The following is a 27,951-nucleotide window of genomic DNA, read 5'->3' as shown; positions in this document are numbered from 1 at the left end:
TCATGAACTCTGTCATTTCACATTTTTTGCCCAGTCCTACACACAAATAGGCATGGTAGAATTTTGTCTTATGTTATCAACGAGTTTGGTGGTTTTATAATAATTTGATAATTAGTTCAATGTCATGGAAAGAGATCACATTTTGATTAATTGTTAATGACACTATTACAAATCAAACATTTATCATGGTGGGCGAGATTTCCTGTTTGAGTGTAGGACTGTGCCTGGTAATTTAGTTAAATTTTATATTTATCGGATGTGTATAATCATCGATCCCAGGTAGACATGGAGATTTACAATTTTTTTTTTCTTAGCTCTGGCAAGGATCTAGAAAATATCTGCACAAAACAAGTTGGAAATTTTTATCTAAGACTATTTTTGATCAAATTTAGAATAGTTTTTGCAATCTTTGCAGATGATTTAATAATCAAGGGCCAGAATAGATTAATAAATCACAACCATGGTTGTAGCAGATGATGTTAATGGACCGGCCAAAAAGAAGCCAAGGCTGTCTTTAAAGGCCAGTAAGAAGACTACTCCTTCAACAGCTGATGAAGCCAGTAAAGTTGCCTCTGCTACACCACTAGATTTCACAAACAAGTAGGATACTATATTTTAAATATTTAATTCAAATTACTGCTTGTTTGTTTAACAAAACACAAGATAATATTATGGAATATAACGCACTTCTTTAATAAGGTTGGGCACATAAGGTTTCTACACGTGTCGTCATCAGATGTAATGGCAAGACAATAAAACGTAACAAAATATATACCAACAAGAAACAATATAGAGATTAAGAGGGACACAAGATAAAAGGGGTAATAACAAGTGATTAAGAGAAACGTTATGTGCCTAACCTTATTAAAGAAGTGTGTTATATTCCATATATAATGTTTTGTTATATGTGCTTCTCACTTCTATATGTCGTTCAAATCTTATGCTTGTTTGTTGTCAATCTTTTTGAGTCACTATCAAAAAGTCTCAAATTACTAAATCTCTTTTGTTTGCTACTATTACTTGATATAATGTTTCATAAGTAATGATATATTAAATGCCCAATGGAAAAAAACAAAATACATGAATTAATTCTTGAATTAATACGATAGGTTGAGATAATACCTTCGGATTTTTCAACCCGGTTTCAGTGATGCAGGTACGAGGGACTGACAAGGAAAAAGCGTCTAGTCGTTCGGATGGCAAAATTTCCCTCATTGCACTCTGCATGGCGTTGCCCATCTCCATTAGCCCACATGGTGCAGAAAAGTAGGACATTCATTTCATTTCATTTGATACGAAAAAAAAAAAACCAAGTATTAACAATCTGAACTGCAAAACAAAACCTGAAATCTAAAATAACAGTTTGGTAATATGTTGCTAGCAGATTATGAACAAGGAAGTATATCCATAATGATGAAAATGAAGAAGTATTTTATAATGATGATTGGTATCAGGTGTTGAGAGGAAGCATACCCTGCCTGCCACTACATTATGCTGCTCTTAAGGTTTTATGAAAAATCAGCATTGCCATACCATTTACAAAATCATTGGATGAATTAGTTGTTGATAACAAAATTACTTGTAAAAGTGATATATTTGATATTTTTTATCAGCAGTGAAACAGCCAGTAGCAATATTGGTAGTGATACACAAGAGGTGTCTGCCGAGAGTTGTGTTCCTTACGATGGTCCTTTAGTACCACCAGTTTCTTCTTTAGAAAATTTAGGTAAGCTTAAGGTACTAACATCTTTAGCAAAGTTAACTATTGAAACATTTTTAAATGCTATCGAATTGTAAAGAAAAGCGAATTAAAATTGAACAAATTTAAATTTGGTTTGATAAATTTTTCCATATAAATTGAATCACTATCGTAGAATTTAGACCTATTCAAAATCCAAGTTTATTTGATATACATAAATATTTTATTTTTCAAGCACTTTAAATAATAAACCCTTTATTGAGTCACTCTAATATTTTCCTAATTGGTGGTAATCCAACATAAATTATTGAGTCTAATGTTAAACTAATGTATGTATATGATTTTAAATTGTAGGAAATACCTGTTTTTTAAACAGTATATTACAAGTATTAAGATATACACCTAAATTTCTAACTGGTCTTACAGAACTTTATACCAATATTATTATACTAGAAAAGGCAGCAAAAGAAAAATTTAAACAGGTTAGTTATATTGGGACTGTTTGTGTTAATTTTGGAAATGGTGGTTGTGGATTTTAATATCTGTTTGGCCAATGACCAGATGGTAGAAAGTATACTGGTGAAAATGCCCCTAGTTTAACAAGTTTGAACCATATTCCTTCCACATTTTTATTCAATTCTCGGAATTTCTTCTAGGAAAGTTTAAAAGAAGAAAATGAAAGTCAAGAAGAAGAAACTGATTTATCATGGGAATTAGTCAAACATCTTTATAAGGTTTGTATTGGATTTCATCAGCTATAAGTATATAGCTTACAGTGGCCATAATCCCATATCTAAAGTAGTAAAGTTTGAATCTATATCAAAATGCAAACCTCAAAACAAAACCCTTCTAAAATCCTAAACAACATCGAACAAAAAAGAATTTCCTCTGATCACTGTTGACTAGTATAAGGCGCGTTCAGACAGCCACAAATTATCTGGACCGAGTACATTTTGGCAGAAAAAGTGACTGCGTAAAAATCTTCCGACAGTGAAAATTAATCACAACTTCCAAATCATCACCTTGTTTGTGGTTGGCAGCATGTTGAATGTCCACAGGTGTATACTTGAAGAATCACCATTCTGGCCCAGTGAAATCAGCCCAGTGTGAAACGTAACTGGTCGGCCAGGCCAAGTCTGGACCGAGTATGGTTCACTTCAAGTGGGCTAGTTTTTACAGCAGTGTAAACGCTGTAGAAAAAGAATATACGACAAAAAATAACTGTATTCTTGATAAGATTGTATTGTGTATGTTATAGATGTATAAAGATATGGATAATAATGAAGAAAGGTACAGTGAAATAGCTAGTGCTGATGTTACAAGTATGGCAGTTAAACCTAATAGAATACTCGATATTATTAGGTATGTGTTTCTCCTGTATCAGATTGTAGAATTTAATTCTGTTCATCTACAATTTAATAATTTATAATACTTTTTTCATTTCCAGATCTAATGCTTTGTTATGAAGATTCCAATCTTCCAATTCTTGAGGCTGGCAATCTTCCTTGATATTTATAAACAAAGACTAAGTTACACTTAACAATATAGTAGGGGTGGAAAGAATTTTCCGTGTGTATCAGAGGCACTGATAGCATAAATTGCACTTTTCAGAGTTCCCGTCAGACATCTGTGGTTTCTTCAATTCCACTAAAATTAAGTGCTTGGTAATGTTGCTCAATATGCTTTATCACATAAGGCTTTTGCGATTAGTGAGGTCATCAAAAATCAGTTACAGTGGAATTGCAGAAACAATCAGATATCTGATCTAAAATTTGAATAGTGGATATTGATGCTACCAGAGTTCCTGATACACATAAAAAATTTACAAAACCTCTTTGCAATCCCTTTTATGTTATAAATGAATTTTTCAGAGAATTCAATCCAATGTTTGAGGGAAATTTCCAACATGATGCTCAAGAACTTCTTCGTTGTCTGTTATGTTACTTAGAAGATGCTGAAAAGGCCTTGAATGTTAAAACAGAGGAATTTGAACCTTACATTGTCAAGCCAATAGCGAAAGCAAATTCCATCATGACGAAATTTCTTATGGCAGGAAAGACAGCCGCACCCAAATGTGAACAAGCCAAGGATTTGAAAAATGGACTGACTTCATTGAACTTAGATACTAAGTTAGCTAAAGGAGATGTTTTAGAAGTTCATAATTCATCAACACAAAAGAAAAATCAAAGCAAAAGGAAAGCATCAAAAAGATTGTCTGAATCTGATCTAACCAATGAGAAAGATAGTCGAAATTCAACTGAACTAAGTGGCAGACGACGTCTATCTGCTGGATCTGTTGATGAGACTAGAAGCCAGCCAAGTGTTGCTACAATGTTCAACAAGAGCGAGGTACCCAGGAGAAGATTGGGTATGCGAGGAGCTGTTGTATCACCACCAGCAAGCAGCACATCTTCTCAGTTTGCTTCCACTGATCTCAACAATAATGTAGACTTTATGCATGATGTCAACAACAACGAAAATTCAGTACCAAGTCGCAATCCATTACGTTCCAAATCACCAGCTGAGTTAGCTTCCAGCTTGGGTAAACTGTCATGTGATTCTCCATCAAAGGACACTGATTTGAAAGAAGCTCAAGTACGTCTGCAGAAATGTGATCGAGTATGTGATAGTCCTTTAAAAACTGTGAGTGCTAATGAAGCCATTAAAAACTTAAGCTTTAACAAACGCAAACGAGACATGGACTCTCCAATCAACAAGTTTACAAATCAGGCTGTGAATAGGACTAAAGTAACAGCAGAAATCAATGAATCACCTGCAAAAAGAAAGGTAACTTTTGATCAAGACACCTCAAGCTCTTTTCAACTTAGGCACACTTACTCACCGATAGCAACCTCCCCTAAAACACTTTACCTCAACAACTCATTATCACCCACGGCAGCTTTCAAAGACAAAATGTGCTCACCATCACCTTTAAGGAGATCACCAAGAAAATCAGAATCACCACTTAAGCCAAATATCGTAACCACTCCCACCAAGATGTGTACTACTGTCACTAAGATGTCACCATGCAACCTCATATCATCTGCTACATCTTCAGCCATTGTATCACCGAGGAGACAGTCACCAAGACTAAACCGAAATCATCTAGAATCACCAACAGCAAACTCCTCAAATTCACCAAAAGCTATGTTTAAATCACCCCTTGGATCAATCTCTCCATCACCTGCCAAAAGAAAAGTGAACTTTGACCTGCCACATGCAGAAGGAATATCATCACCAAATGCTTGTCGTAAATCACCAAGAAATGTCTATATTTTACCCAGTCCAAAGAAGTCTGAAAGTACTTCCAGCAGAAGTTCTTCAGCAGAAATAAAGAAGGAGCCTGTGATAAGATATGATTTTGTAGAAAGATTGTTTCAAGGCACCATGATGTTGAGGACTAAATGTATTGAGTGTGAGTTTTCTAGAGAAAGGAAAGAAGATTTTCAAGATGTCAGTGTTCCTTTAAGAAGAGAGAAAGAAGAGGTGGAATCAGATGAAGAAGTTGAAGGAGGTGAGAAAGTATACTAAAATTTTGATCTTTTGATATATGTGTGTCCAAATAACAGTCAAAGATGCAGATTTTTATACTCTGTACTGGTAATTCATTTACAGTCATGTATGTGGTAAAAGTGTCCCTGAATGAGCATAAATATGTTCTTTGGCATTAGTTGGATTGTTATTGTTTTCTATATATTATTTATAGAACCTAATTATTTTGTATGTGCCCATACTATTGCTGGGTATCGTCAATCATTTCATGATATGATCGTATAATGATACAAGGGTCACAACACAATATGTATCACGATACAAGGGTCACGATACAATATGTATCACGATATGGGGTAATGGGATAAAAATTAACATTTTATCTGCAAAGTTTCTATATATATTAATTCATAATTTAATGACTGTGATATTTGGTAGAAAGTGATAGAAGTGGTTAGCGTCCACTGTCTTAAAAAAGTTTCTGTGAAATTTCAGTGACAAAAAATTGTTATATCCTAAAACTTGCATACCTTAACCATGACATGTTGTATCGCGATACATCGTTCCACTGATATATCATGCCAGCACATAACAAGTCTATAATACTTCTTTATTGATATTTAACCAAAATCTAATTGAAATTTTCCTACAATTTCATATCTGTTTGATATTCTGCTATTTTCTGTCTATATTGTAATGCAAGAAATTTTCTACCAAAGGCCTGTATCAAAGTATTATTCTAAACCCATCAAAGCTTGTCAAGTGAATTTGGAATCTTGATGAAATAGGGAATTGTGGGATATAGAAACTTAAAGTTGAGTAATATGACAACCTCTTTAGGTTTTTATATCCCACAATTCCTTATTTTATTAAGATTCGGGTTTTACATGACATGCTTTGATGGATTAAATAATCTTTGGGTAGAACAAAATATCTGAAGAAAAAAGATAGGAATTGTATTCTTATTTTAATAAGATTAATTAAACCTAAAGATATACTTTCAGAAGTGGATGATTCCTGTTTATCAAAACTCATGTCAGCCTTTTCAGAAGTTGAAAGATTAAAAGAAGATAATAAATATTTCTGTGAGAATTGTTTTCGGTATGTGGAGGCTGAAAGATCACTTCATTATGAAGTATTACCAGATGTTTTAACATTACATTTAAAAAGATTCTCTGCATCTGATAGGTATGTGTACTCTGATATTTGTTATTTTTTCACAAGGCAAAATTGTTAAAGGTAAACTACCTGTAAGCCTGTCCAAGGATGACCTAAAAAATGAAATTTGAGTCTTTGTTGTTCAGCGAACTTACCTGGTGCCATAACTACACAGACTCTATCTGTAATCCAATAAATCCATAAAACTGAGTGATAAGCCATAAACTTAGTAATAATCTATTAAACTTAGTAATAATCTATTAAACTTAGTAATAATCTATTAAACTTAGTAATAATCTATTAAACTAAGTAATAATCTATTAAACTAAGTAATAAGTTATTTTGAAACATGCTTAGAAGTTTTTTTATTATCATAAATTATTTAGTTTAATGGATATATTGTCTTATATAGAGATTCTATTCTTTAGTCATGGTACCTGGTAAGTCAAACTGATGAATATATACACTTGTTGAACACATTTGAAACTTTAAATTGTATGTCCATTCCATTCTTTTTCATTTTGCACAGCAAGTATTCTTAGAAAACATCCAGTTTATATATCAACATTAATTTATTGATTTCATTTGTATCAAATTACAAATATATTGTCATCCGTATTGTAGGTTGTATGGTAGTTTAACTAAAATAAATGACCATATCACTTTACCAGTTACACTGCCTTGTTTACAGTATCAATGTCCTAGATTTTGTAATAAACCTAGTCATAGGTAAGTAATTCATAGTACCGGTACCGAAGAAATCTCAAGTCGACTTTGTGAATGGCACAATCTAAGAACAATCAACTTTTCTATAACTGGGAGCAGCCAGGTTAATTATTTTCGAAACGATCTTAGTGCTGGGATACCCTAGAAAAATAGTTATAAGTTAAGACCCTTGAACATCCGAGGGCTAAAATCGTTGTGAGAATTAAACCAGAGTTAAGTTGAGTTGATCTCACCAATGACTTCAAAATCACAGTCTTCATTGACTGTTTGTGGATAAAAACTTGACATAAATAGTTGACATGGAAAAAGTGTCTAGTCGGTCGGATTGGACCCTGTGTGCTACAGGCTGTGCACGTTAAAGATCCCTCGACAGTCAGAAATCGAAAAAGAGCAGACTAATTCCGCTCTCCTGGCAAATTTTTCCTCATTGCACCCTTGCCCGTCTTTTATTAGCCCACATTAGTGCAGAAAAGGAAGTAAAACTTCATTCATTTTATTGGATTTTTCCAGTGTCAAGGTAAGGAAATGAGTGCTGGAAATTTAGAACTCATATATATATTTTCAGGTATTCATTATATGGTATTGTAACACATGCTGGTACAACCATTACCTCTGGCCACTATCTATCTTATGTCAAAATTGATTCCAACTCTAAGAACGAAATAAAAGTAGAACCAGAAGGACCCAACGCCCACCTTGCCAATCTGTCCACAACCCCCTTTAGTACAGAATGGTATGAATGTGATGATGAAGCTATTCGAATCTGCAGTGATGAAGATTTTCGCCAAAAGTTGATTGGCAAAGAGTCCTCATTAATGGGAACACCTTATGTCTTGTTTTACCACAGGCAAAACTTACTCTCTTAAATTGTGACTTAATTATTTCACTATTTTCTCAAGTGGATCGCTGATATTACTGAACGTCTTATTTTGCCTAACTATAGAATTAAGGAAGAGACAAAAACAGTAATGATATACCAAATACTCTATTAATACATTCAGGTACTTCAATTAACATATTTAGCTGATGCAATGTGTGGTTTGCCTACCACAGAGTATCAATGATATGCAATATTGAATTGAATCAGTGGTATATAATCAAATTAACAGACTATTTTAAATATGGAAATGACTATTGTTATGTTAGTCTACTGTAAACCAAGTAAGGGATAGTCATGATTAGGATTTGGTTGAATAAATAGCAAGTTAGAGTCTTTGTTAGGATTTTTAGGTTGTAACATTGCAGTTAAGTAATGTTACAAAAGCACAGGCTTAATCTCTACTGAGAGAGTATTGTTTGTGCAGTTAGTTTGAATAATATGATATAATTTCAAGATATGAAATGAAAGTCTATATTCTTCAGAATCTAAGAATAATTTGTCCAACAGGAACATTAATATCTATGGAAATTTTAATAAATACTTTTTCCTGCTAAAAATTCTACTTTAAGTGAGAAGATAAAATGCATATTTAGAGCATGTTAGGGTTAGTTTTAGGGTTTAGAAGAGTTGTATAAAACAAAAGATATGGGTAAATGCTTAAACAATATAAAATCTATCTAAGTGATAGCTGCAGTAACTCTATCCTGTGCCTAAAATTATAGATAACTTCAAAATACCAAGAAGATTTCCTTATAAATATTCCATGTTTTATTGTGATCTTGAAAACTGCTTTTCATATATTTGTTGACAATATATCATATGAACGTGGAAAATGGCATCGTTTGGGCAAGACATGTAATTTACTAATCTCCACTTTCCAAATTTCATTATACTTTAAGTTTTGTTTCTTAATTTAATGTAAATTATGTAAAATTATGAATTCCATTATTATTGTTTTTAATGAAAAATCTACAAGCATGCTTGTTGAGGTTTCTTTAATAAAATTAGCAAATATCATAATATATATGAAAATTCTTAAAAATCAGGATTAAATTTTATGTTAAAAATTCTTATTTAAGTGCAAATTATGTAAAATTATGAATTTTTGTTGAAAAATCAACCATCATGCTTGTTGATCTTTCTCCTGATAAAATTAGCAAATATCATAATATATATGAAAATTCTTAAAAATCAGGATTAAATTTTATTTTAAAAATTCTTATTTAAGTGCAAATTATGTAAAATTATGAATTTTTGTTGAAAAATCAACCATCATGCTTGTTGATCTTTCTCCTGATAAAATTAGCAAATATCATAATATATGAAAAGTATTAAAAATCAGGAATAGATTTTATTATGATTTGTATACTAATTACTAATTTTGTTAAAATATTACAATCATCATTTTGATAAATACTTATAATGCTCAAGTTCACATTGATAGGTGATATTTTTTTTTTGGTCATGCTTAAAGCTCAAAATTATCTCAATTGCATTTCCATCATTAATGTATTTGTATAGCTAGAATAAAAATTCAATTCAGCAGGGTATCATTGAGGATTGTCTCATACAATGTAGTTCCATATTATATCTGCCACAGGGTGCACGCTGATATTTTTATTTATTTATTTTTTTAGGTCAGAATTATTTGATGACAATCTGTTAAACCAACTCAAGACTGTTAATCTATTTTGTTCAGTTGCACATTTTTTTCGAATTTTTAAGAATAAATAGTATATATACCATGGTTATACGAGTTAATGGCCCGTATGCAACAAATAAAATCAACTTCAACTGTCCGTCTGTCCACAATTGCTCGTAAACACTCAAGAAGGCAAAGTTGAACCCTATTGAAAAATCGAAAAAATATCGCCCTGAAATACTCGTAAACACTCTAGAAAGCACAATTTTTAACGGATTTAGACAAAACTTGGTATGAGTGTTAGTTATCACCAAAGGATGAACCCTATTGAAAATCAGAAAAATCGAAGAATATTAAGTATGAGTTCTTGTTCTTGAAAACGCGTTAAAATTTGAGCATGTTAACACTCTGGAAGGTACAATTCTTGACAAATTTTGACGAATTTGCTGTGAGTGTTGACTTTGTTCTTGAAAACTCTTTCAATTTTTAGTTCGTAAACACTGAAAGGTACGATTCTTGGCGGATTTTGACAAAAGTTGATAACATTATTCAGTATCGCCCCAAAAAGTCCTAAAGTAGTGTATGACTGAAGGTTGAATATTTCATTCTGGTAATTGTTACTGTACTACTGAATATTTCTTTTCAAAATCAAAGCTTCCAGTGGGCGTATATATTTCCTTGCCTGGCAAGCTATCTTTCATTTCACGTTCGAACCACACACTATATAAAATATATATGTGACAACAAGCTTGATTACCAAGACAGATTTCATGTCACTGTCGTATTTTGTGTGAAATTGTTCATCTCGCGTCCTAGAACCTTTTGCAAACGTTATCAGCCAGAGTAAGATGAAAGATTTCTTTATTTTTCCTTCTCTCAAATGGCGCAAATAAATGCCAGAATTAATATAATATGAATTCCATTTGCAAAATAGTTGTGCCATGAAGTTGCCTCCTCCAGAGAGAAAGGCAATCATTGTAATGGCATTTCATAGGGTAATTTCACGAAATCTATCTAAATCGACTAAAAATTGGTCCATTTTGAAAACCTGTAAGAGGGAATAACAAATTGTTTGTTGGTTAAATCCAAATTTCCATTGGTTTTATATTTATTTTCATAGTATCATTCAGAATTTTACATAGCATGGAATATTTATGTACTATAAAGTTAAAATGTTGAAAGAGTTGAAATGATTTTTGACGTCGCACCTGCCAGTCCGTCCACACAATAGATTCTGCAGTTATTATCCAATCGTTATGAAATTAAGAATGCATGTATGTTGATCAGATCAAGTTCGAATTTGGTAATACTCAGATTAAGGGTTTTGAACTTTTCAAATTTTATCTGATCTTGATGAAATGAAATGAATGTAGATATTGAACAGATCTTTACTCAAACTTGGTCCACAACGGATGGAAAGTTTGCAAGAAACTTGCCTTAAGTAAACACTTCCGATTTGGCCTGTAGACAGTCAAGCTGCCAGTTCTTTGCCGTCAAGCTATCTTTGCATAACTGACTGTCTTCGCAAGTTCGTTGGTATGTCGAATTTTGCCGATTAATTTGATGAGAATCGGAATATCAGCTTCAAATAATGCTGTGAGTATTAAAATTCGTTTTCTACAGAGGACAATTTTTAACCAATATTTTGTGGTGGGAAGTGTATTGCTGTACAATGTAATTTTATTTTATATTTTCATCAATAAAATTGATGACTTTCAAACGAATTATTTAACCAAACATATATCTGTGATTCTCATTCTGCTATCCAGTTCAATGCGATATCTTTTTACGGTCGACAACCTCAAAACAAATTTGCGACAATTCAGGAAAACCATTCCTTAAAAACTCTAAATTATTATTACAGAAGTCTTCAGAAGTAATAGAAATGGATTTAAGGGCTCAAATTTCGACGATGAGCTGTGAACACTTTTACAGATAAGTTAAGCTAACGAATTTCCGTTTATACTGATGGCTAATATGTCCGTTCATTTTTTGCAGGCCATATATTATAAGTTTTCTAGGTGTGTTTTCAGATAACCATGCGGTGAACCTGCCCCACTGGACCTTTAAACACACTCGAAACTATATTTACGGGAGGATCTTTTGCGAGAGGGTTGCGCGGATGAAAAGCAACAGAAATGATTTGTTTAATTACTATTTATTATATCTCAATTCCCCCATGATCTGGCTTGAAAATGTCTTGCTATCTTTGGTGCGTTCCTTCACCAATTTAAAACTGAAGTGTGTTGACTGAAAAAAAAAAGAACAGACGGATGAATATACAAACTATGACATTCACGGTCATTCCCGTCTTATTTATCTTGGTCGCTTTCTTCGCAAATATATTCCTAGATGGCTTCCACGGTGTTGGATGCACTCTTGCATACACCGCTCGGCATTGTCATTAACTCGAAAACATTCATTGGTGATTTTCCTGATATTTGTTTAAACAACCAATTTGTGAACTAAAACATAATATGCGTCTCTATTTTCTTGACTATATTATTCCAGTCGATGGCGGTCAAAATATTTTTCAGATGATTATTTGTGTCAGCAAGTTTCGGTAAATAATACCATCAAATTTATAACTACATACCGGTTTGGGCAGGTTGCACTCCATTCATCATTTGACCTCCAAATGATCCCATACCAGCATATGGAGACATACCAGCTCCCATCATACCCATTCCACCGAGCATACCAAGACCTCCTCCCATCATTCCACCAAGCATACCAGGGTAGATTCCTCCCATCATCCCACTGTACATACCCATCATACCACCACCGTACATGCCCATCATGCCTGGGTAATAACCTCCCATCATACCTAATCCACCGAGCATACCAGGGTATAAACCTCCCATCATACTACCGTACATACCGGCATGTGAGATAGCTACCAAACAGGCAAGGACAACAGTTATTTTCATCATCTGAAATTACATCGAAATAAGTTCTGTATGTGACGGAATTGAATACAAATATCGACAGTCTTAGACTATTCTTTTTAGTCAGTTTTAACCGTTGAAGCTTTTTTGATGACTTTCGAGCTATATCTTCAAGCTCTGAATTGAAAATCAAACAGTTTCGCTACGTTTGTGAAATATGTTATTTCTAGATATGTATATATGATAAAATCACAAAATTACTGTAAATGAATCAGTATTAAACTGCAAATTTAATTCTTACCTTGAAGACAGCTAGGTATTTAATGATGTTGATATCTTGCTGAACGTCACTTTTATACCCATACTTTATTCAATAGAGGAAGTGCGATCCCAATCCTTAATTGGTTTATAATTGTGCTGATGTATTACATATAGTCTAATTATACGATTTAATTAATATGACATCACTAAGAACAATCATTGGAAGAAATTGATTAAACTTTAAACTCGACAAAACATATAAAAAGGTGTCCTAGAGAGATTTTTAAATATGGTTAGTTTAAGTGATAATACCTCGCATAACGGAGCAGATCCTTTGTGATAGAAATATATGGCCATTCATGTTTTGATAGCAACAAGGAGTTTGGGGTGGACATTTATCTTTTGATAGCAAAAAGGAGTTTGGGGTAGCCATTCATCTTTTGATAGCAACCAGGAGTTTGGGGTGGCCATTTATCTTTTGATAGTTACAGGGAGTTTGGGGTGGCCATTTATCTTTTGATAGCAACCTGGAGTTTGGTGTGGCCATTCATCTTTTAATAGCAACCAGGAGTTTGGGGTAGCCATTCATCTTTTGATAGCAACCAGGAGTTTGGGGTAGCCATTCTTTTTTTGATAGCAACCAGGAGTTTGGGGTGGCCATTCATCCTATGTATGAAGTACTTCAGATGTCAAAATTAAGAAGGCAATTTTTTCATGGAAAAAGCTTTTTTCTGCAAATATCCTCATGGGCATTAGTTCAATGAAAGGGAAGGAATTTTAAAAAGGCTGTTTTTTTTTTTAAATGGTTCAACCTATGATGCTGTAGTTTGATGAAAAGGTGTATAATACCCTTACAAATATTAGGTCAAAATATTATGATCATAGTTTTGATACTTTTTGAAAAATACTGCAAGTCAATCTGTATCAGACTCAGAATTTAAATACCTGGTGAGCACCACTTGGCCCACACACCTGGTCAATTATGTGGCCAAAACACGGCCACCTAATCACCTAATGATATATTGAAACGCCCTCGACAGTAGCTTAAATAACAAACTTACTATTGTATCTGCCTGAATAACATTATCTTTAGATATTTTCTGTAGTCTATCTATGTTACCCAAAAAATGTTGATATGTATGTAACAATATATTGCTGAATTGAATATTACTCTTGACCTACTTGAACTTTTATTTCTGTTTGAATACCCTGTAATGTTAGTGGCGTTATAAATTCAGTAGACCAATATATGATTTATAAAGAAATCTGATATCTCGTATGAAGGCATTAATACAACAAGATTTACACCATTAAAAGTCAAAAATCCAATGGAAATAAAATGAAATGAATGGAGTTTTACGTCCTACTTTTCTGCACCATGAAGGAAATTTCCAACTGTCGAGGGATCTTTAACGAGCACAGCCTGTAGCACACAGGGCCTCGGATTATTGTCCCATCCGAACGACTAGACACTTTATCCATGTCAGCCCCTCTTATCTGCATCACTGACAGGGGGGAACCGGGTTGAAAATCCGAAGGGATTATCTCGACCTATGCCGGGATTGAACTCTGGACCTTCAGGTTAGTACGCAAGCGTCACTGAGCCACCACGGCTTTATTATTACCCCCTTCCCCCTATAAATCATTGATTTACCCCTCTTCGCACATTAAATCCTTCGCAATCCTTTTCATGTCGAAGAAAAATACGAAGAATAAAACGACAAATCGTCAAATTTTTATGCTAGACTACAAAGCGCCTCCACCCCCAAATTTCAAAATCGGTTGAAAATGGGAACAGACGAACGGTCACGGGAGTCGACATATAGCCTTAAAGACACATTACACCAAAATTTCACTTTTGTTTATACACATAAACAAATTATTACAATAAATTACATAATAATGTGTCATTTCTAACAAAATATAAGTATGGAGAAATAATAAAAAGGAATTCATGAAACTATTAGGGATATATAAGGGTATCACAAATCGACATACTGCTTTGTGTAAACTATCTTTCATGCAATGGAATGGAGTTCGGAATGGAAACGAAAGTAATTTCCATTATGAAAGTTCTTTTTTTTTTCATATCTATGACTATATCTAAACATTTAAGTAGCCCCCACACCACTTTTTTTCGAGGCAAGTATTAAAAATATTCCCGCGAAAATTTCTAAAACGACTGTGATAATTCCCAAAAAGAAAGAAAAATCAAAACTATAATCAAACACGAAGTCGTCACTGAATTTAGCACCAAAAATGATGATACCAACTACATATAGACCAGCTGAAATATAAGAACAAAATTTATATGACGAGTTACGTTAAGAAAATTATATATATTCAAAGCTTAAATTGAGCTTGATCAGCTCGCAAGCAGATTATTGTATCCTTTTAAAGTATTCACCCAAGGTCAATTGTTTCCTAAGCTTGAACAGTTTCAAACTTCTGTTAACTGAGCTTAAACAGGAATAAAGAACACTGACCATAAATTACTCAGATTATCAGTGGCTCTCCAAAATTTCACTCGATTTAAGCATAGAACATTAAAAGAAAATGCTTTCGCGGGATTATAATTCATGTTTTATACTTGAACAACAATTTATTCATACACGAACAAAATAATAACATTCTATGTTACGATGTTACATTGTTACATTATTGTCTAGATTCCCTATGTTTTGCCATAGTGAATTATCACAATGGTTCGACCATACATCATCGGGTGATTCGTTTCAATCATAAAACCATATAATATGCAGTGTTATTATCAATTTAAAATAAATTAGCCCATGCATACCTGTGACAAAAATGATAATAGCAGCCCAAAATATCATATCTAGATTTTTCTTGCAACTGTCTACAAACATATTGAGGATCAGAAATAAAAACGCCAAATTTAGGCCCAAAAATCCAAGTGTGACAAAGGCTTGGAAACTACCATACCACGCTGAAATATAAAACAGAGTAAAACCCTTAATCCTAATTTCTAAATAAAGTGTCTGCTCCACCCTAGGCCTGTACATTTGGGAGAATCAAAACCCTTAATCCTAATTTCTAAATAAAGTGTCTGCTCCACCCTAGGCCTGTACATTTGGGAGAATCAAACCCTCCCTTCCCCGAAATCTAATTGCCAAGAGCAATAGTAATTGCCGGTTCTTTATTTTAAATATAAAGACACCAAAACAATCGTAAGCATAATGATAAATTATGATGGATACCACATTATCTTAAGTGTTAGTCAAAATTATGAACTTAATATAGCGACTGGCAAGCAGTGTTATCGGGATATCTCAATATGACGCTTGTAATTGTGACATACAAATAATGTATATTGTTTCTTGCGCCTTTTATTATTTTATACATCTGCTATTCTGTTACTGATGGAGCAAATTCAGGCATGAAACTTCATGCAGTGCAAAAGAAAATTTAAGCCTGGAGAGTGGTTTTAGCATACTCTTTAAAGAGTAAAACATTAAGCACACAGCTACACAGCCGAATGTCACATCCGAACAACAAGATTTTTGTCAGGTTGAAAACTCAAAAATTGTCCAATTCAATGAATCATGGTGACAAAAACATAGAAATTATAAGCAGCTTTACATCAATTCAGAAACATGTTGGAAATTTGGAAATTTGTTTATGAGCTTGGAAATTTGTTGGTGGTAATAAAACCAATCAATAAATTAGGAAAATAAATCGCTTAAAGTGTATTAAGTAAAAGAAATATGGAAATCATACTTAAGCCCCATCCATCCAAAGGTGAACAGCCAATACCATTTTTTGGACACAACCTCCACAATCCATACACAGAATATCCACTGTTAACGGAAATTCTGCCTTCACCCCATCTGACCGTGCAGAAGGCAATCCAATTTAGTAGCTCTGCAATGAAAATCGTTATGAAAGCAATCTTCACAAAAATGGAAGCTCCTTTTAATCCATCAAAGAGACCCATGATATCAAAAACAGTGACTGGGTAGAAGTCAAATAGTTGCCTTTCCAGTCCGATGGTTTGTTTACAAATGTTGCCAAACTACACCATAATGAAGACAGAAGTGTTGGTAAATGGTTACATAGTTACAATTTCAACAGATGTTTATGTATGTTCTTTTAAACAGCCACTGTGTCGATACAAATATAGTGTTTACGGGTATTTATGTCTTAACAACGGCAATAAACACGGGCGTCGACAAGTAGTTGTGTCAAATCCATTCTTGTTGATAGTTGTCAAATCTAACCGATAACTTGAAACCAAGTCATCATTAAAATGAGTTTGTCAGGAGAATTTACAGGCTCGTCTGTCTTTGCTAAATTGACCGTAATTTTCATGTTGCTGTCTAATTTGTGTAATTGGATAGCTTTCACAACTACCTATTGGATTCCAGGCACTGGGTTATGGAGAACGTGTAGTATAATTGGAAATACTCCTAACTGTAGATTTAACGATGGAAATGACGTAGGTAAGAATGGAAGTTTTTAGTACTCGGGCAGAAATAAGTATAAAAATCTCGAGTTGTACACTTATTTTAAAAATATCAGAAAGCATATCAATAGCATATTCTGGTTAGAAGGTTGGAAATTGTGAAAATTAAAAACTTATATGAGACATATCTGTTTGTGTTAATTTAGCTGTTTAAAACTTTCGTTCTATTATAGAATATGTTTGGTTTTCTGTGTCCTTTCAGTTTGGGTGCCTATTGTTTAATGATGTGTGAACATAAATTAATTATCAAACTCAAATTTTGGTTTATTTTTCAGAATTTTTTCAAGCCACACAGGCTTTTGTAAGTTTTGGATTTATTGGTATCAACGTGGTCTTCTTCCTTTCTATATTGTATATATGGGTGGCCAAATGTGCCAAAAATGCTGATATCTCATTTTGGGGAGCAATTCTGGCTTTTATATCAGGTGAGTCAACTATACCAATAGAATTTTGAATCAACATTATGTTATGCTGTTATGTTATTATTATAGAATACCTACTCAAAATGCAATTTGTCTCGGGTTCTGTTGTAAAAATTCTATATCGCTGTACAATTAGTATATTGAGATCTATTTTAACAATGAAATTATTTTTGTTAATGCAATATATATTAAAGAGTTTGTAGAAAATTAATATTTACCATTTGAATACTGAATGATAAATACATTGCCCAATCCTGTTTTTTTTTCTAGAAGTGCTGTAACCAAAGACTTAGTTTGTTCTTAAACATTATCGGAGAATTATTTTTATCAAATGACACTTGCCTTTAAAATTCAAATTTTGAAACCTTTTTTTCTATATATCATACAAAGTTACATTTATCTGCATTCTTGTGCATTTGTAAGAAATACTTAAATTTATCACATATAACACGCATTGTATTTTTCTTGTTTCAGCTGGAAGTTATTTCATTGGCGTACTGATTTATGGTATTGAGACAAATAAAAACTTCGTTGTCATCAATTTACATTATTCCTATGCAATGGCCATATTAGCTTTATTATTAGAGGTAGTTGGAGGTATTTTCTTTTTATTGGCTGGTAAACGATAAGAATCGTTACTAAACCCATTTCTTCATTAAAATAATATTGTATCGAAAATGTTTAGATGTTTTTTTTTTGTAATTTTGTCAAGTACTGTTTGTTTTGTAATAAACCATGTTATCAAACGTTTCTTTTTATATATTTATTGAATAGTATTAAAATGTATAAACCCGCCTTTAATGTTGTTCTTATCTAAATCATTGATAGTTTATTGCAAACTACTTGCATGTCGTTGTGAGAATATTATTTTTTTTATAGCGTTGTTATGAAGCGTCCCCTCAAGGTACGATATTATATTATATATATATATATATGTGCACGAGTAATCATTTTGTAGATGTAAGCATTATGTTTAACGGTAACATGAAACTTTCGCCATGTATACTATTTCGTCAAAATGATTTGATTTTCCAGAGCATCTCTAGTCAATGTGGTTTTACGTTATTTACCGTCCGTTATTCCTTCCTCATTTTACAATCTTTTAAAATAAAATTTCACATTGTTTATAGATTTAAACTACCAAATTTATAGTCAATTCAACAAACATATTTTTATTGTTTAATAATACTTGATGTATTCTTCATTACAAAGTTCAATTGAACTGTAAGTTCAAAAGAAAGAAAAAAAACAACTATATTTTACAAAGATAACAACTGGTAGAAAGGATCCTTAAGTCTGAAAGCTGGTAGAAAGGATCTTTAACTGAGAACCTAAGTCGTTATCCTTGACATTTCATAATCGTGGAAAACACGCGACCAAGATACTTACAATGCGAGCAGTGTAGGGACAGTCAGAAATATCCGTTTGATCTCTTCCTTATCCTCAGATTCAAGCAGTAGCTCCATTCCTTTATATACGGTCACAAAAGTCGCCATGTTTATTTTCCGATGTTTTTTCCAACTCCAGTCTATTTAATACTCTCCACAGAGAAACAAAGGATATACCCAAAGTTTAGTATTTTTGTAGTCAATTGTTCTACTCTGGCAAAGATTTTTTAGCGCATTTTTTCATGATTTTCTGAGCCAGATCTTATTTTTGTTAAGAACGAAATTGACGCCCGCTTCATCTATAATGCATCACAGAGTATTGAATCAATTTAGATAAGGGGTTTACAATATTTTCCTTTCTATTAACCTTTGAGGGTCTTTGATCGATAGCATTTTATAAATCCATGTTACATCATGACTTTCTCTTATGTCGGAGAATAAAGCCTGACTGAATAAAACGACTTAAATTATAATTGCCTAAATATTTTATGCTAGAGTACACATGAGGCTACCTATGTTGACGTAATAGTATTCGAAATTGTCATCTGAAACAAAAAAAACATGGTTTATATTCATAGGATCATTTCAATTTGATGCCGATACATTTCAAAACTTAAAATCGGGTAGCATATATAGATTCTTGCTTAGTTTAGTTTAGTTTTTTATTTAGTGTTTCTCTGGAAGTACTATTTGAGCAAGACACCTTCACCAAATAATGTTTATGACAGTAAAAATGATATTCCTATGCTAAAGAGTCATACCTGTATCTCCATTTAAAAATGTTGTTACTGGTAAATCATCTTTATATGAAGAAAATCCTCCATCTTGTCTTTCTGTTGAGTCACCGGCGTTACAATTACAGTCTAAACCATTATAGCACGAGTTATCTTTCTTACACGCACAGTTCATTTGACCTTTAACACCACCAAAAAAATAATCTGCCAAAGATCCATCACGTGTTCTCCAACCATTGTCTCTCATTAGTGACGAATGTCGACAGATAACATTCATGTACTGATAACAGTACGTAGATGAATCAACAATGGCAGAAATATAGTTTAAACCAATAGAATAATTCACATCGTATACACCACTTCGTGTACCAATATGACCTTGTAATTTGGTATTATTGTTCCATGTTTGTCACAGAAGCGGACCCTGATGAAAAAGTATAAAAAGGTCGTTTTTTTCAGACGGCCATTAAGCCGCAAATATATGTCGGAAAAAAGGCCAAGAAATCCGGATTTGTGGGAACCCGAAGTTTCTTTCTGCTAAGTTTTAGTTTGAACAAATCTATACTCTACGAGTTACACTGCCACTATAAATCTAAAAAGGTATAAATTGAAAAGCAACCACGCCCACCCACAAATTAAGTAACATATTCAATATTTTCGACTAGACTTTCACATACCAATGCAATGTCGATTAGTTAAGCAAACCAAACCCTCCCTACCCCGAAACCTATAACAATACCCTATGTTTTAAAAGCTTACCAACCTATAACAGTTTCGTATTTGTTGTAACGATGTTTACATCTAACCTGAACTGAATCGCTAGATTCTATTGGTTCAACTATTAATGTAGACCCAACTGATACACCATGGGCGGCAGCATCGGCACACGTCTTACCTAGAATAAATTTACCTTCATTTTTAGACATTGCACAAACAATATTTCAAGTATCTTTTTAAGTACACTACAATTTTAAATAAGACGAAATGGCATTCACTTTTGTGTAATCTTTCCTTATTGGTTAGATACCAGTATGTTTTAAGATTATTTTGAAGGGGTTATTCTATTTACTAGTTCAACAGGTTTAAAGGACAAAATAATAATTATAAGCAACTCCTAATGGACATACTGTAGTTACAGAATAAATACATTGTATTTTATAAAGATTTTAGATCTTACCATATTGACAACTTACAGCCGATGTGTTCCATGATCCTTCTTTTAGGCAGACAATAGACGAGTTCTGATAGGAGTCGGGAGGACAGTCATACAACATAAGATAACCTGGTAGATAGTATTGATCAGCAGGCTGAGTATTGGTATTTGGGATGCTTGGTGGTGGACCACAAACTAAACAAATTAGAAAGATCGGAGATTTTTTCTAGAATGACTAGTCTAACTTCCTATATACTTACATACCAAAGTTTGTGGAAAATTGATGGCGTTATAACATTTGTCAAAATATAAGATTGTAAAGGTTAATATCGCTGGGGTTGGTTTCAAAATCAAAATCCTACTCCATCTACATTAATTTTAATGGATAAACAGTCAAATTCTCTCTTTTGCTTTAACTTATATAAGCAAATTTTACTTGCAATTTTTATCAAAATCAGATACAAAACTGGATTTTATATCATTCTTGAGGAAACGTGAACAGACGATTTGCCGAAAATAAAAGTCAGAACAGTTTGCAAAATAATCCATGCGTGTAATAAAGATATGTCGTTAGAAGCAAATTTTTGATAAAGTTTTAGGATTCAAATACTTTTGAAAATGGGACAAAATAACCGCCATTATGTACAAAACATACCCCTGCGATGAAGCATAGAAACAGAAACGAATAGACGTGATTTAATAACTTGATAACATTACCAAAATCAATCATTAATATTAAAGTCCGGACTAATGAGCTCGAAATTAGACAGTCATTATGGCCTATAATTAACATTGAAATAAAAGTCAGGTTTAGGACCCATTTGTTTACTATACCTTCAGTTGCCTTGTATGTCACTGTTCCAGCAGCCAATTCAGTTTGTGCAGTTGAAATAACTTCATCATAAAGTTCACATCTCCAAGAAGTCGGGTTGTACGAAAACCCTGTACAGTATTCCATATCTTGACATCTTCTAGAGCAATCTAACTTTGAATCTTGAGTAGTCGTTTCAAAATAATTAGTAAGTTTAGTATCAACAAAGGCTGTGTCAAATAAGAATGTTTTTGTACATTCTGAAACCACATGTACAGCGCGTAAGCAAAGTATGAACGATAAAACGAAACCAGTCATCTTTGAAAAAATGTTATCCTCAAAAACCTTCCCTGAACCAGTTACTTCTTTCTCGACGTATTATTCCAGACTTTATCTCAGAAGACAAGATTGCATAAATATATACTTTTTAAGACAATATAACATACGCCAGCTGGCAGATTATGTTTAAATAGACAATTTGAAAGACCAACATACATTATTAGTTATACGTCAAAACTGTTGTCTGTACATTTGGGAGAATCAAACCTTCCCTTTCCCGAAATAAAAAAAAATAGCGATGTCCATCGTAATACGCCTACAATTGTAATGGCAACCAAGTCGTCCAGGAGGTTGACAAGAGCTATCAGTGAATATTTCGAGAGTAAGAGCTTTATTTACAGCCTTTTTCTTTTTCTATTTTTGTTTTGTTGATAATAAACCATCAAGTTTCGTCTAAATCAGTCAAGAATTTTGTCTTCTGAGGTGTTTACGAGCTAAAGATTGAACAATATCGAAAATATATAACCCATATAAAATATTTTTCGATTTTGTGCTTTTTAATCGGGTTCCACCTTGGGTGATTCCATTAAGTTTCTCTAAATTCTGTCGAGAATTATGCCTTGAACGAGATTACAAGGGCAATAACTCATTAAATTTTTTTCGATTTACCTTATTTTCAATATGGTCAGAGAAGAGAATGTATAGATATTTAAATATTTTTTTTTTTAAATTATGCTTGCGTATATTACAGTGTTCCACTAACGTTCCGAGTCATTACTGTTCCCATTGTACGATAATTTATATAGAGGTAAAGGGCTGAGATTAAGAAGGGCTTTTTGTCCTTTAGAGTAATTCCCCTTGAAATTCTTTACATTTTGATGCTAATCTTATAAACAACTGTGCTATCTCCTCCCAAAGTTTCAAATCTCCTTCGAAAGAATGGGCTTAACTCCCAGATCTTCAGGTATGACTTATTTAGACCTGCATTATTTTATTCATACATAAATATGCGAGGAATTAAGGAATGTTTTGACATAAGACATGCAACAACAAAATAATCTTGGAATTGTTCAGCTTGGTCTAACTAAATAATCCTAAACTTAAAGGGGAAGTAAGCATTTTTCATGAGTATAAACCTATGGTGGCAAATTTCTTTGATTTGCAGGTTGCATATAAGTCAGTAATAACCTACCATCTCTTGGCAGGGTCTTTATTCTGAGACACAAGTCTTACATTTGAAGGACATGTTTTAAAGGATAGTTTTAAAAACGACGGTCTTGTAATATTTTATAAGTATTGAAGGAAACCATCTGCTAGTTTGTAAGGTTCAAAATCTAGACGCGTCAAACGTAATACAGCACTCATCACGTGTCGTTAATGATTAATATGTATTTCTCTTGCTCAATGTAGTATCGAATACAACATCGTTCAGAAAATTTTTTTTTGAAAGTGATTTTAAAAATTACAAAATATATTTTTAGAGCATAGTCTTATTTTGGGAGATTTGTATCGTTCAATCCTACATATAGAATTTTTCAAAGTAGAATTTGATGTTCCTAATATTTCTGAAAATTGCTTGGAACGTTTCTACACATTACATGGGAGATAATATCGATTGATCCTTCAACATATTTACCTACTATTTAATTAGGAAACGGTATATAAGTCGGATAGTGACCCCTGACTCGTTCTTACGAGGGTTTTCTAAAATTGTCCTCGGTCATTATCCTATTCTTAGAAACGAAGGTAATCATACGTGAAAATATTTCTCTTAATATGTTATTTGCAATTGTTTATCTGCTTCGTCAACCTGAATTTTTTTTAAAAGAGTTAATAAAAAATCGTTTTTAATCCCCCCCCCCCCTCTAAAAAAACATATAGGGACTGTAAAACGTAAACCTTTTTGGGTTCAAAAAAATAACGGTACGTTGTTTTAGTTAACACTTTTGGATCACCTAGATTTGGGGCTAAATTTTTCGACCTACTACCAACAAAAACACCACTTTAAGGTTGGGGTATGTGTTTATGCGCTTGGTATATTTTGATATATCTTATAGAATGCATTTTTTAAACTTAACTTTTTTAAAAAGCAGACAAATTCTTTTAAATTTTGTAACAACCCCGTCACACCAGACTGCGATCATCTGCGATCTTACGGCGAATGAAAATGTTCTAGGTCGTGGTCAATCGTGAGGAAAGTCTCTTAATAACGCACTGAGCACGCCATGAGATCGAGAAGGTCGTCGGACAAGAGTTTAACATGCCATAGGGCGGTATAAAAGCGCTGAACAAAGATACTGCAAAACCGTTAAAAAGCAATATGTACGTTTATAGGATCTGATAGCATTCGATTTATGTCCCGTGTTTTCTGCATAAGTTGTTCGTCAACGCCCGCTGCATATAGTCGAGTTGCTGCAGTTGCTCGTAAAGAATGATTCGTGAAATGGCCTTTTAATCCTGCACTTTCACACAACTTTTGAACAGTTTTCTACAACAAATGAATCCCAACAGGTGCATCACAGTACCAAACTTCTGCAGAGTAGTTGTTACGTGGCCTCAAATAGAATGCTTCAACTTTAACATTCTTAGGCCTGGAAAAAAATGAAATGAACAAAAAAGTAATATAAACGTATAGATTTATAATCTAATGAATGACACGTCTAGCGATTTCTCAGTTGCCGCGTGTGGAGTCAATATACAAAATTATTTTAAAATGCAGCTTGCAGATTACAGTTAAGTGATTATTTGGCATTTTTCAAACAAAACATTACGTTTTCCTGTAGATTTTTAAGAACGTTGAACATAATGTATCAACACTAATCATTATTTATGATATTGCGTGTTTTCAAAATTGCTGTAATTATTCCCATCTAGTATTCAGTGAGCATATCGCATTCACCTTTGGAGTTAATCAGAAACAGTTTATAATTAACTTACCTCAAGCTCATATATTTTTCACACATTTTCACTGGACATCTCTCATGGTATTCTTTGTTTCCATATATGCTCTGGTTATTTTAGGTGTAATTTTTCGATGTTGTAATCCTCTTTGATTTGTTTTTGAAACATCCTCGTGATATTCTAAATATTTAAGGTCCTGATTATCTAGTTTGACTGCCAGTTGAGACAATGTTCCTGTCCAGCTCTTAAGGCGAAATGGAGACTGAGTTGAAAGACTAGGGTATCCAATAGTTGTTGTGGACTGCTGGTTCCAAGAATCCCATTATTCCACATCATGTTTTCGTGTTTCTCATTTATAATATCGGCCTGTCGCCTCTGTACACCTTTTCCCTGACGGTTCAAATCTTTCATTTTTGAATCCAAAACAGCCTTCATTCCACGAAAATCACCATCATCCATCATAGAAAGAAAACGACCATTCTGTCGCATATAATATTGGATCGAAATAATGATTTCAAGCAATGTATTTGGTTTATAATCATCACCTTTTTCATTTTTGATTTCTGCTATAAAATATCCAAATAACATATTAAGATGTTCATTTGATAGATGAAGGATGTCACGATGCTCCACATTTAGTCCATCTCTGTGTGCTCTCCATTTTTGGAAAAGATTCACCGCCCACTTTGATTTACTTTCAGTTTTCTTAGATAAGCCATCTTTCACTAAATTATTCAAATCGTTTTGATTCAACGGTGTTCCAAATCTCATGTCAGCTTTATTATCTTGAACCGGCAGTTCATCTTCACTTGTAATATCAGAAAATAGATCACTTTTTAATTGAAAATTTGGCTGGGCACTAAAAAAAAAAAAACATCCTCTCCACTTGAAGACATGGTGCTTGACTATTCAATGAATGATAATCATTGTGTTATAAAATCAACTCACTAGTGACTGTCCATTATTATATTAATGGGTGGCTATGGTTTAATTCCGAGAGAAGCCTCAAACTATACATTCTGTGTGAGAATAGATCCCACAGAATGTATAGTTTTCAGCTTCTCTCCCTTAGATAGAAATGTTAGATTCAAGACGGAATATAAAACAATGAATGTGACTTTTGTTATTAAAATATAATCTAACGAAGTCTATTCTTCAGATGTAAAGTTGAGATTTCATAGCATTTATTACGGCAGTGGCGTGGTAAATACCCATAAGTACCCTTACAGCTATTTACCACGGGGTGGTAAATAAAATTAGTCATGATTTGATATTCCTTTCGGCAAAAATTGCTTAAAAGTACCTAAATATTCAAAATAACGATTTTGAATTCATCTCATAATGTTCATCAAAAATTCGCTTAAAAATGTCGTGTTTGTTTACAAATCAATGTCAAGGCCGACTTTGAAGAGTTCACGGTTCAAGGCTGATTACTTCTCAATTCAAAGTGTACATTCATTAGCTCTTTCGGCAATAGATCTTAATTACAAATTAGTCAAAATTTACTTTTAACCTTTTTAATGAATTTGAAACAGCAGGCTTATTACAACTATATCTATTCAAAATCAATTCAGGACTAATCTTACCCACATGATCGTAAGGGTATTTTGTTTGAGAATAATTTTTGAAAATAAATTCCTGCATTTTATGCAATTTGTCTTCTAATATTACTAAGTTTTTACAAGAAACTACAGTGGTGTATTTAGAGGGAAGTGCCCTCTAAAAGCCAAAAAGGGGGCAAAGGTGCCCCTCACCCCGTCAATGAAATCTTGGCTACGTCACTGAATAAGTAATGTATATTTCCACAAAAATTGTACTGTTGGGTCCTATCGGTGATTTGAGAATTAAAATCCCATAAAAATGCAGGCCTAGGTAATGAAGTTAGAATTTTATATTTATCTCAGTACTGTTAAATGCGTTCACTCCTGTACGTTTTCGGCCTTTTTCATGGTCGCCCCGAGTTCATTCACCCTGGGCCCGTTCGCTCCACAATATTTCAATAATCCATAATCCACAATGTTTGAACAAAATGTTTATATGTGTTATATTGTTGAAGTTGGTGACTTATACATTAAAACAGCTATCATGTGACTTTAAACTTACTGACTTGCTAGTCTTTCATTCAAACGATTTCCAATTTGTCGTCCAGAAACTTGCCTTCACTAACACCTTGTTTCTGCAAACGATTCTATATTCCTTAAAGTGTCCGGAATTAACATGAACTTCGAAACAAAGAAATATATTATGTAAAAACCGCAATTACTTAAAATTCTCAAGAAAGTGGTAACATGGCCCACTTTTCATCTCGATTCATGCAGCATTGAACAATTATATTGCACCCAGGACAAATATTTTTTTAAAAGCAAATCAGTACTAGTGTTAACAGCTCATCGTCAAAATTTGAGCCTTCAAACTCACGTGTGTCCAGAATTATCCGTGTTTGAAACTAGTATATAGAAGAGATCAGTAATAATACAGATATTGACAGTGTTTGACTATAGTTTGTAGTAGAGGTCAGTAATGATACAGATATTGACAGTGTTTGACTGTAGTATAGGTCAGTAATGATACATATATTGATACTTTTTGATTGTAGTATGTAGTAGAGGTCAGTAATGATACATACATCGATAGTGTCTGACTGTAGTATGTAGTTAAGGTCAGTTATGATAAAGATATTGATAGTATTGGACTGTAGTATGTTGTCTAGGTCAGTAATGATACAGATCCTGATAATGTTTGACTGTAATATGTAGTACAGGTTAATACTGATACAGATAGTGTTAGACTGTAGTATGTAGTAGAAGTAAGTAATACAGATATAGATTAATACTACAGTCAAACACTATCAATATAAAATGTATTATTACTAATGTCGTTTCCGTCAAAGTTTGGGAATTTGTACGATCTTTTCTTTTATTCATGTTAATGGCTGGATTTTGACACGATTGAAAAATACTTTATTTTATATTTTTTGTATGTATAACTTGTATGTATAGCTCAATAATATCAGAACAAATGAACTTTCGTG

General features: G+C 33.1%; 5 protein-coding genes across 5 annotated transcripts in view; 2 read left to right on the top strand and 3 right to left on the bottom strand.

Moving 5' to 3' along the window:
• Positions 1–460: 460 nt before the first annotated feature.
• Positions 461–7,941, top strand: LOTGIDRAFT_155173 (hypothetical protein; the record flags this gene model as incomplete). Its single annotated transcript, XM_009065670.1, has 9 exons — positions 461–600; positions 1,614–1,726; positions 2,054–2,181; positions 2,356–2,433; positions 2,958–3,061; positions 3,571–5,213; positions 6,196–6,379; positions 6,974–7,078; positions 7,641–7,941. 9 exons carry the CDS (start codon positions 461–463, stop codon positions 7,939–7,941), a joined length of 2,796 nt encoding a protein of 931 aa, XP_009063918.1.
• Positions 7,942–11,742: 3,801 nt separating this feature from the next.
• Positions 11,743–12,532, bottom strand: LOTGIDRAFT_229486 (hypothetical protein; the record flags this gene model as incomplete). The annotated part of the gene is made up of 2 exons (XM_009065669.1): positions 11,743–11,848; positions 12,196–12,532. Coding segments are annotated over 2 exons (434 nt in total), but the record flags the coding sequence as incomplete, so codon positions are not given.
• Positions 12,533–16,839: 4,307 nt separating this feature from the next.
• Positions 16,840–18,397, top strand: LOTGIDRAFT_229485 (hypothetical protein). The gene is made up of 3 exons (XM_009065668.1): positions 16,840–17,209; positions 17,508–17,657; positions 18,129–18,397. The coding sequence occupies exons 1-3, from the start codon at positions 17,017–17,019 to the stop codon at positions 18,281–18,283; spliced, it is 498 nt and encodes a 165-aa protein (XP_009063916.1). The 5' UTR covers positions 16,840–17,016; the 3' UTR covers positions 18,284–18,397.
• A 1,392-nt stretch (positions 18,398–19,789) lies between these two features.
• On the bottom strand, positions 19,790–20,023 carry LOTGIDRAFT_107601 (hypothetical protein; the record flags this gene model as incomplete). The annotated part of the gene is made up of 1 exon (XM_009065667.1): positions 19,790–20,023. The coding sequence occupies one exon, from the start codon at positions 20,021–20,023 to the stop codon at positions 19,790–19,792; it is 234 nt and encodes a 77-aa protein (XP_009063915.1).
• A 5,101-nt stretch (positions 20,024–25,124) lies between these two features.
• The window catches only part of LOTGIDRAFT_155169 (hypothetical protein), a gene marked incomplete at both ends in the record, with an annotated part of 28,949 nt that continues 26,122 nt past the window's right edge, over positions 25,125–27,951 (bottom strand). The window contains one exon of the mRNA XM_009065666.1: positions 25,125–25,779. Within this exon, the coding sequence (XP_009063914.1) occupies positions 25,125–25,779 (655 nt within the window). The remainder of the gene's footprint in view (positions 25,780–27,951) is intronic.

The sequence above is a fragment of the Lottia gigantea genome (assembly GCF_000327385.1).
Source record: "Lottia gigantea unplaced genomic scaffold LOTGIsca_7, whole genome shotgun sequence".
Lineage (NCBI taxonomy): Eukaryota > Metazoa > Mollusca > Gastropoda > Lottiidae > Lottia > Lottia gigantea.
The sequence above is the reverse complement of the archived record's forward strand: the minus strand, read 5'-3'. Positions and strand labels throughout refer to the sequence as shown.

Coding starts and splice junctions, on each gene's coding strand:
- LOTGIDRAFT_229485 (XM_009065668.1), top strand. CDS start 17,017: ATGAGTTTGTCAGGAGAATTTACAGGCTCGTCTGTCTTTGCTAAATTG. Junction 17,210..17,507: donor TAACGATGGAAATGACGTAG/GTAAGAATGGAA, acceptor TTTATTTTTCAG/AATTTTTTCAAGCCACACAG. Junction 17,658..18,128: donor AATTCTGGCTTTTATATCAG/GTGAGTCAACTA, acceptor TTCTTGTTTCAG/CTGGAAGTTATTTCATTGGC.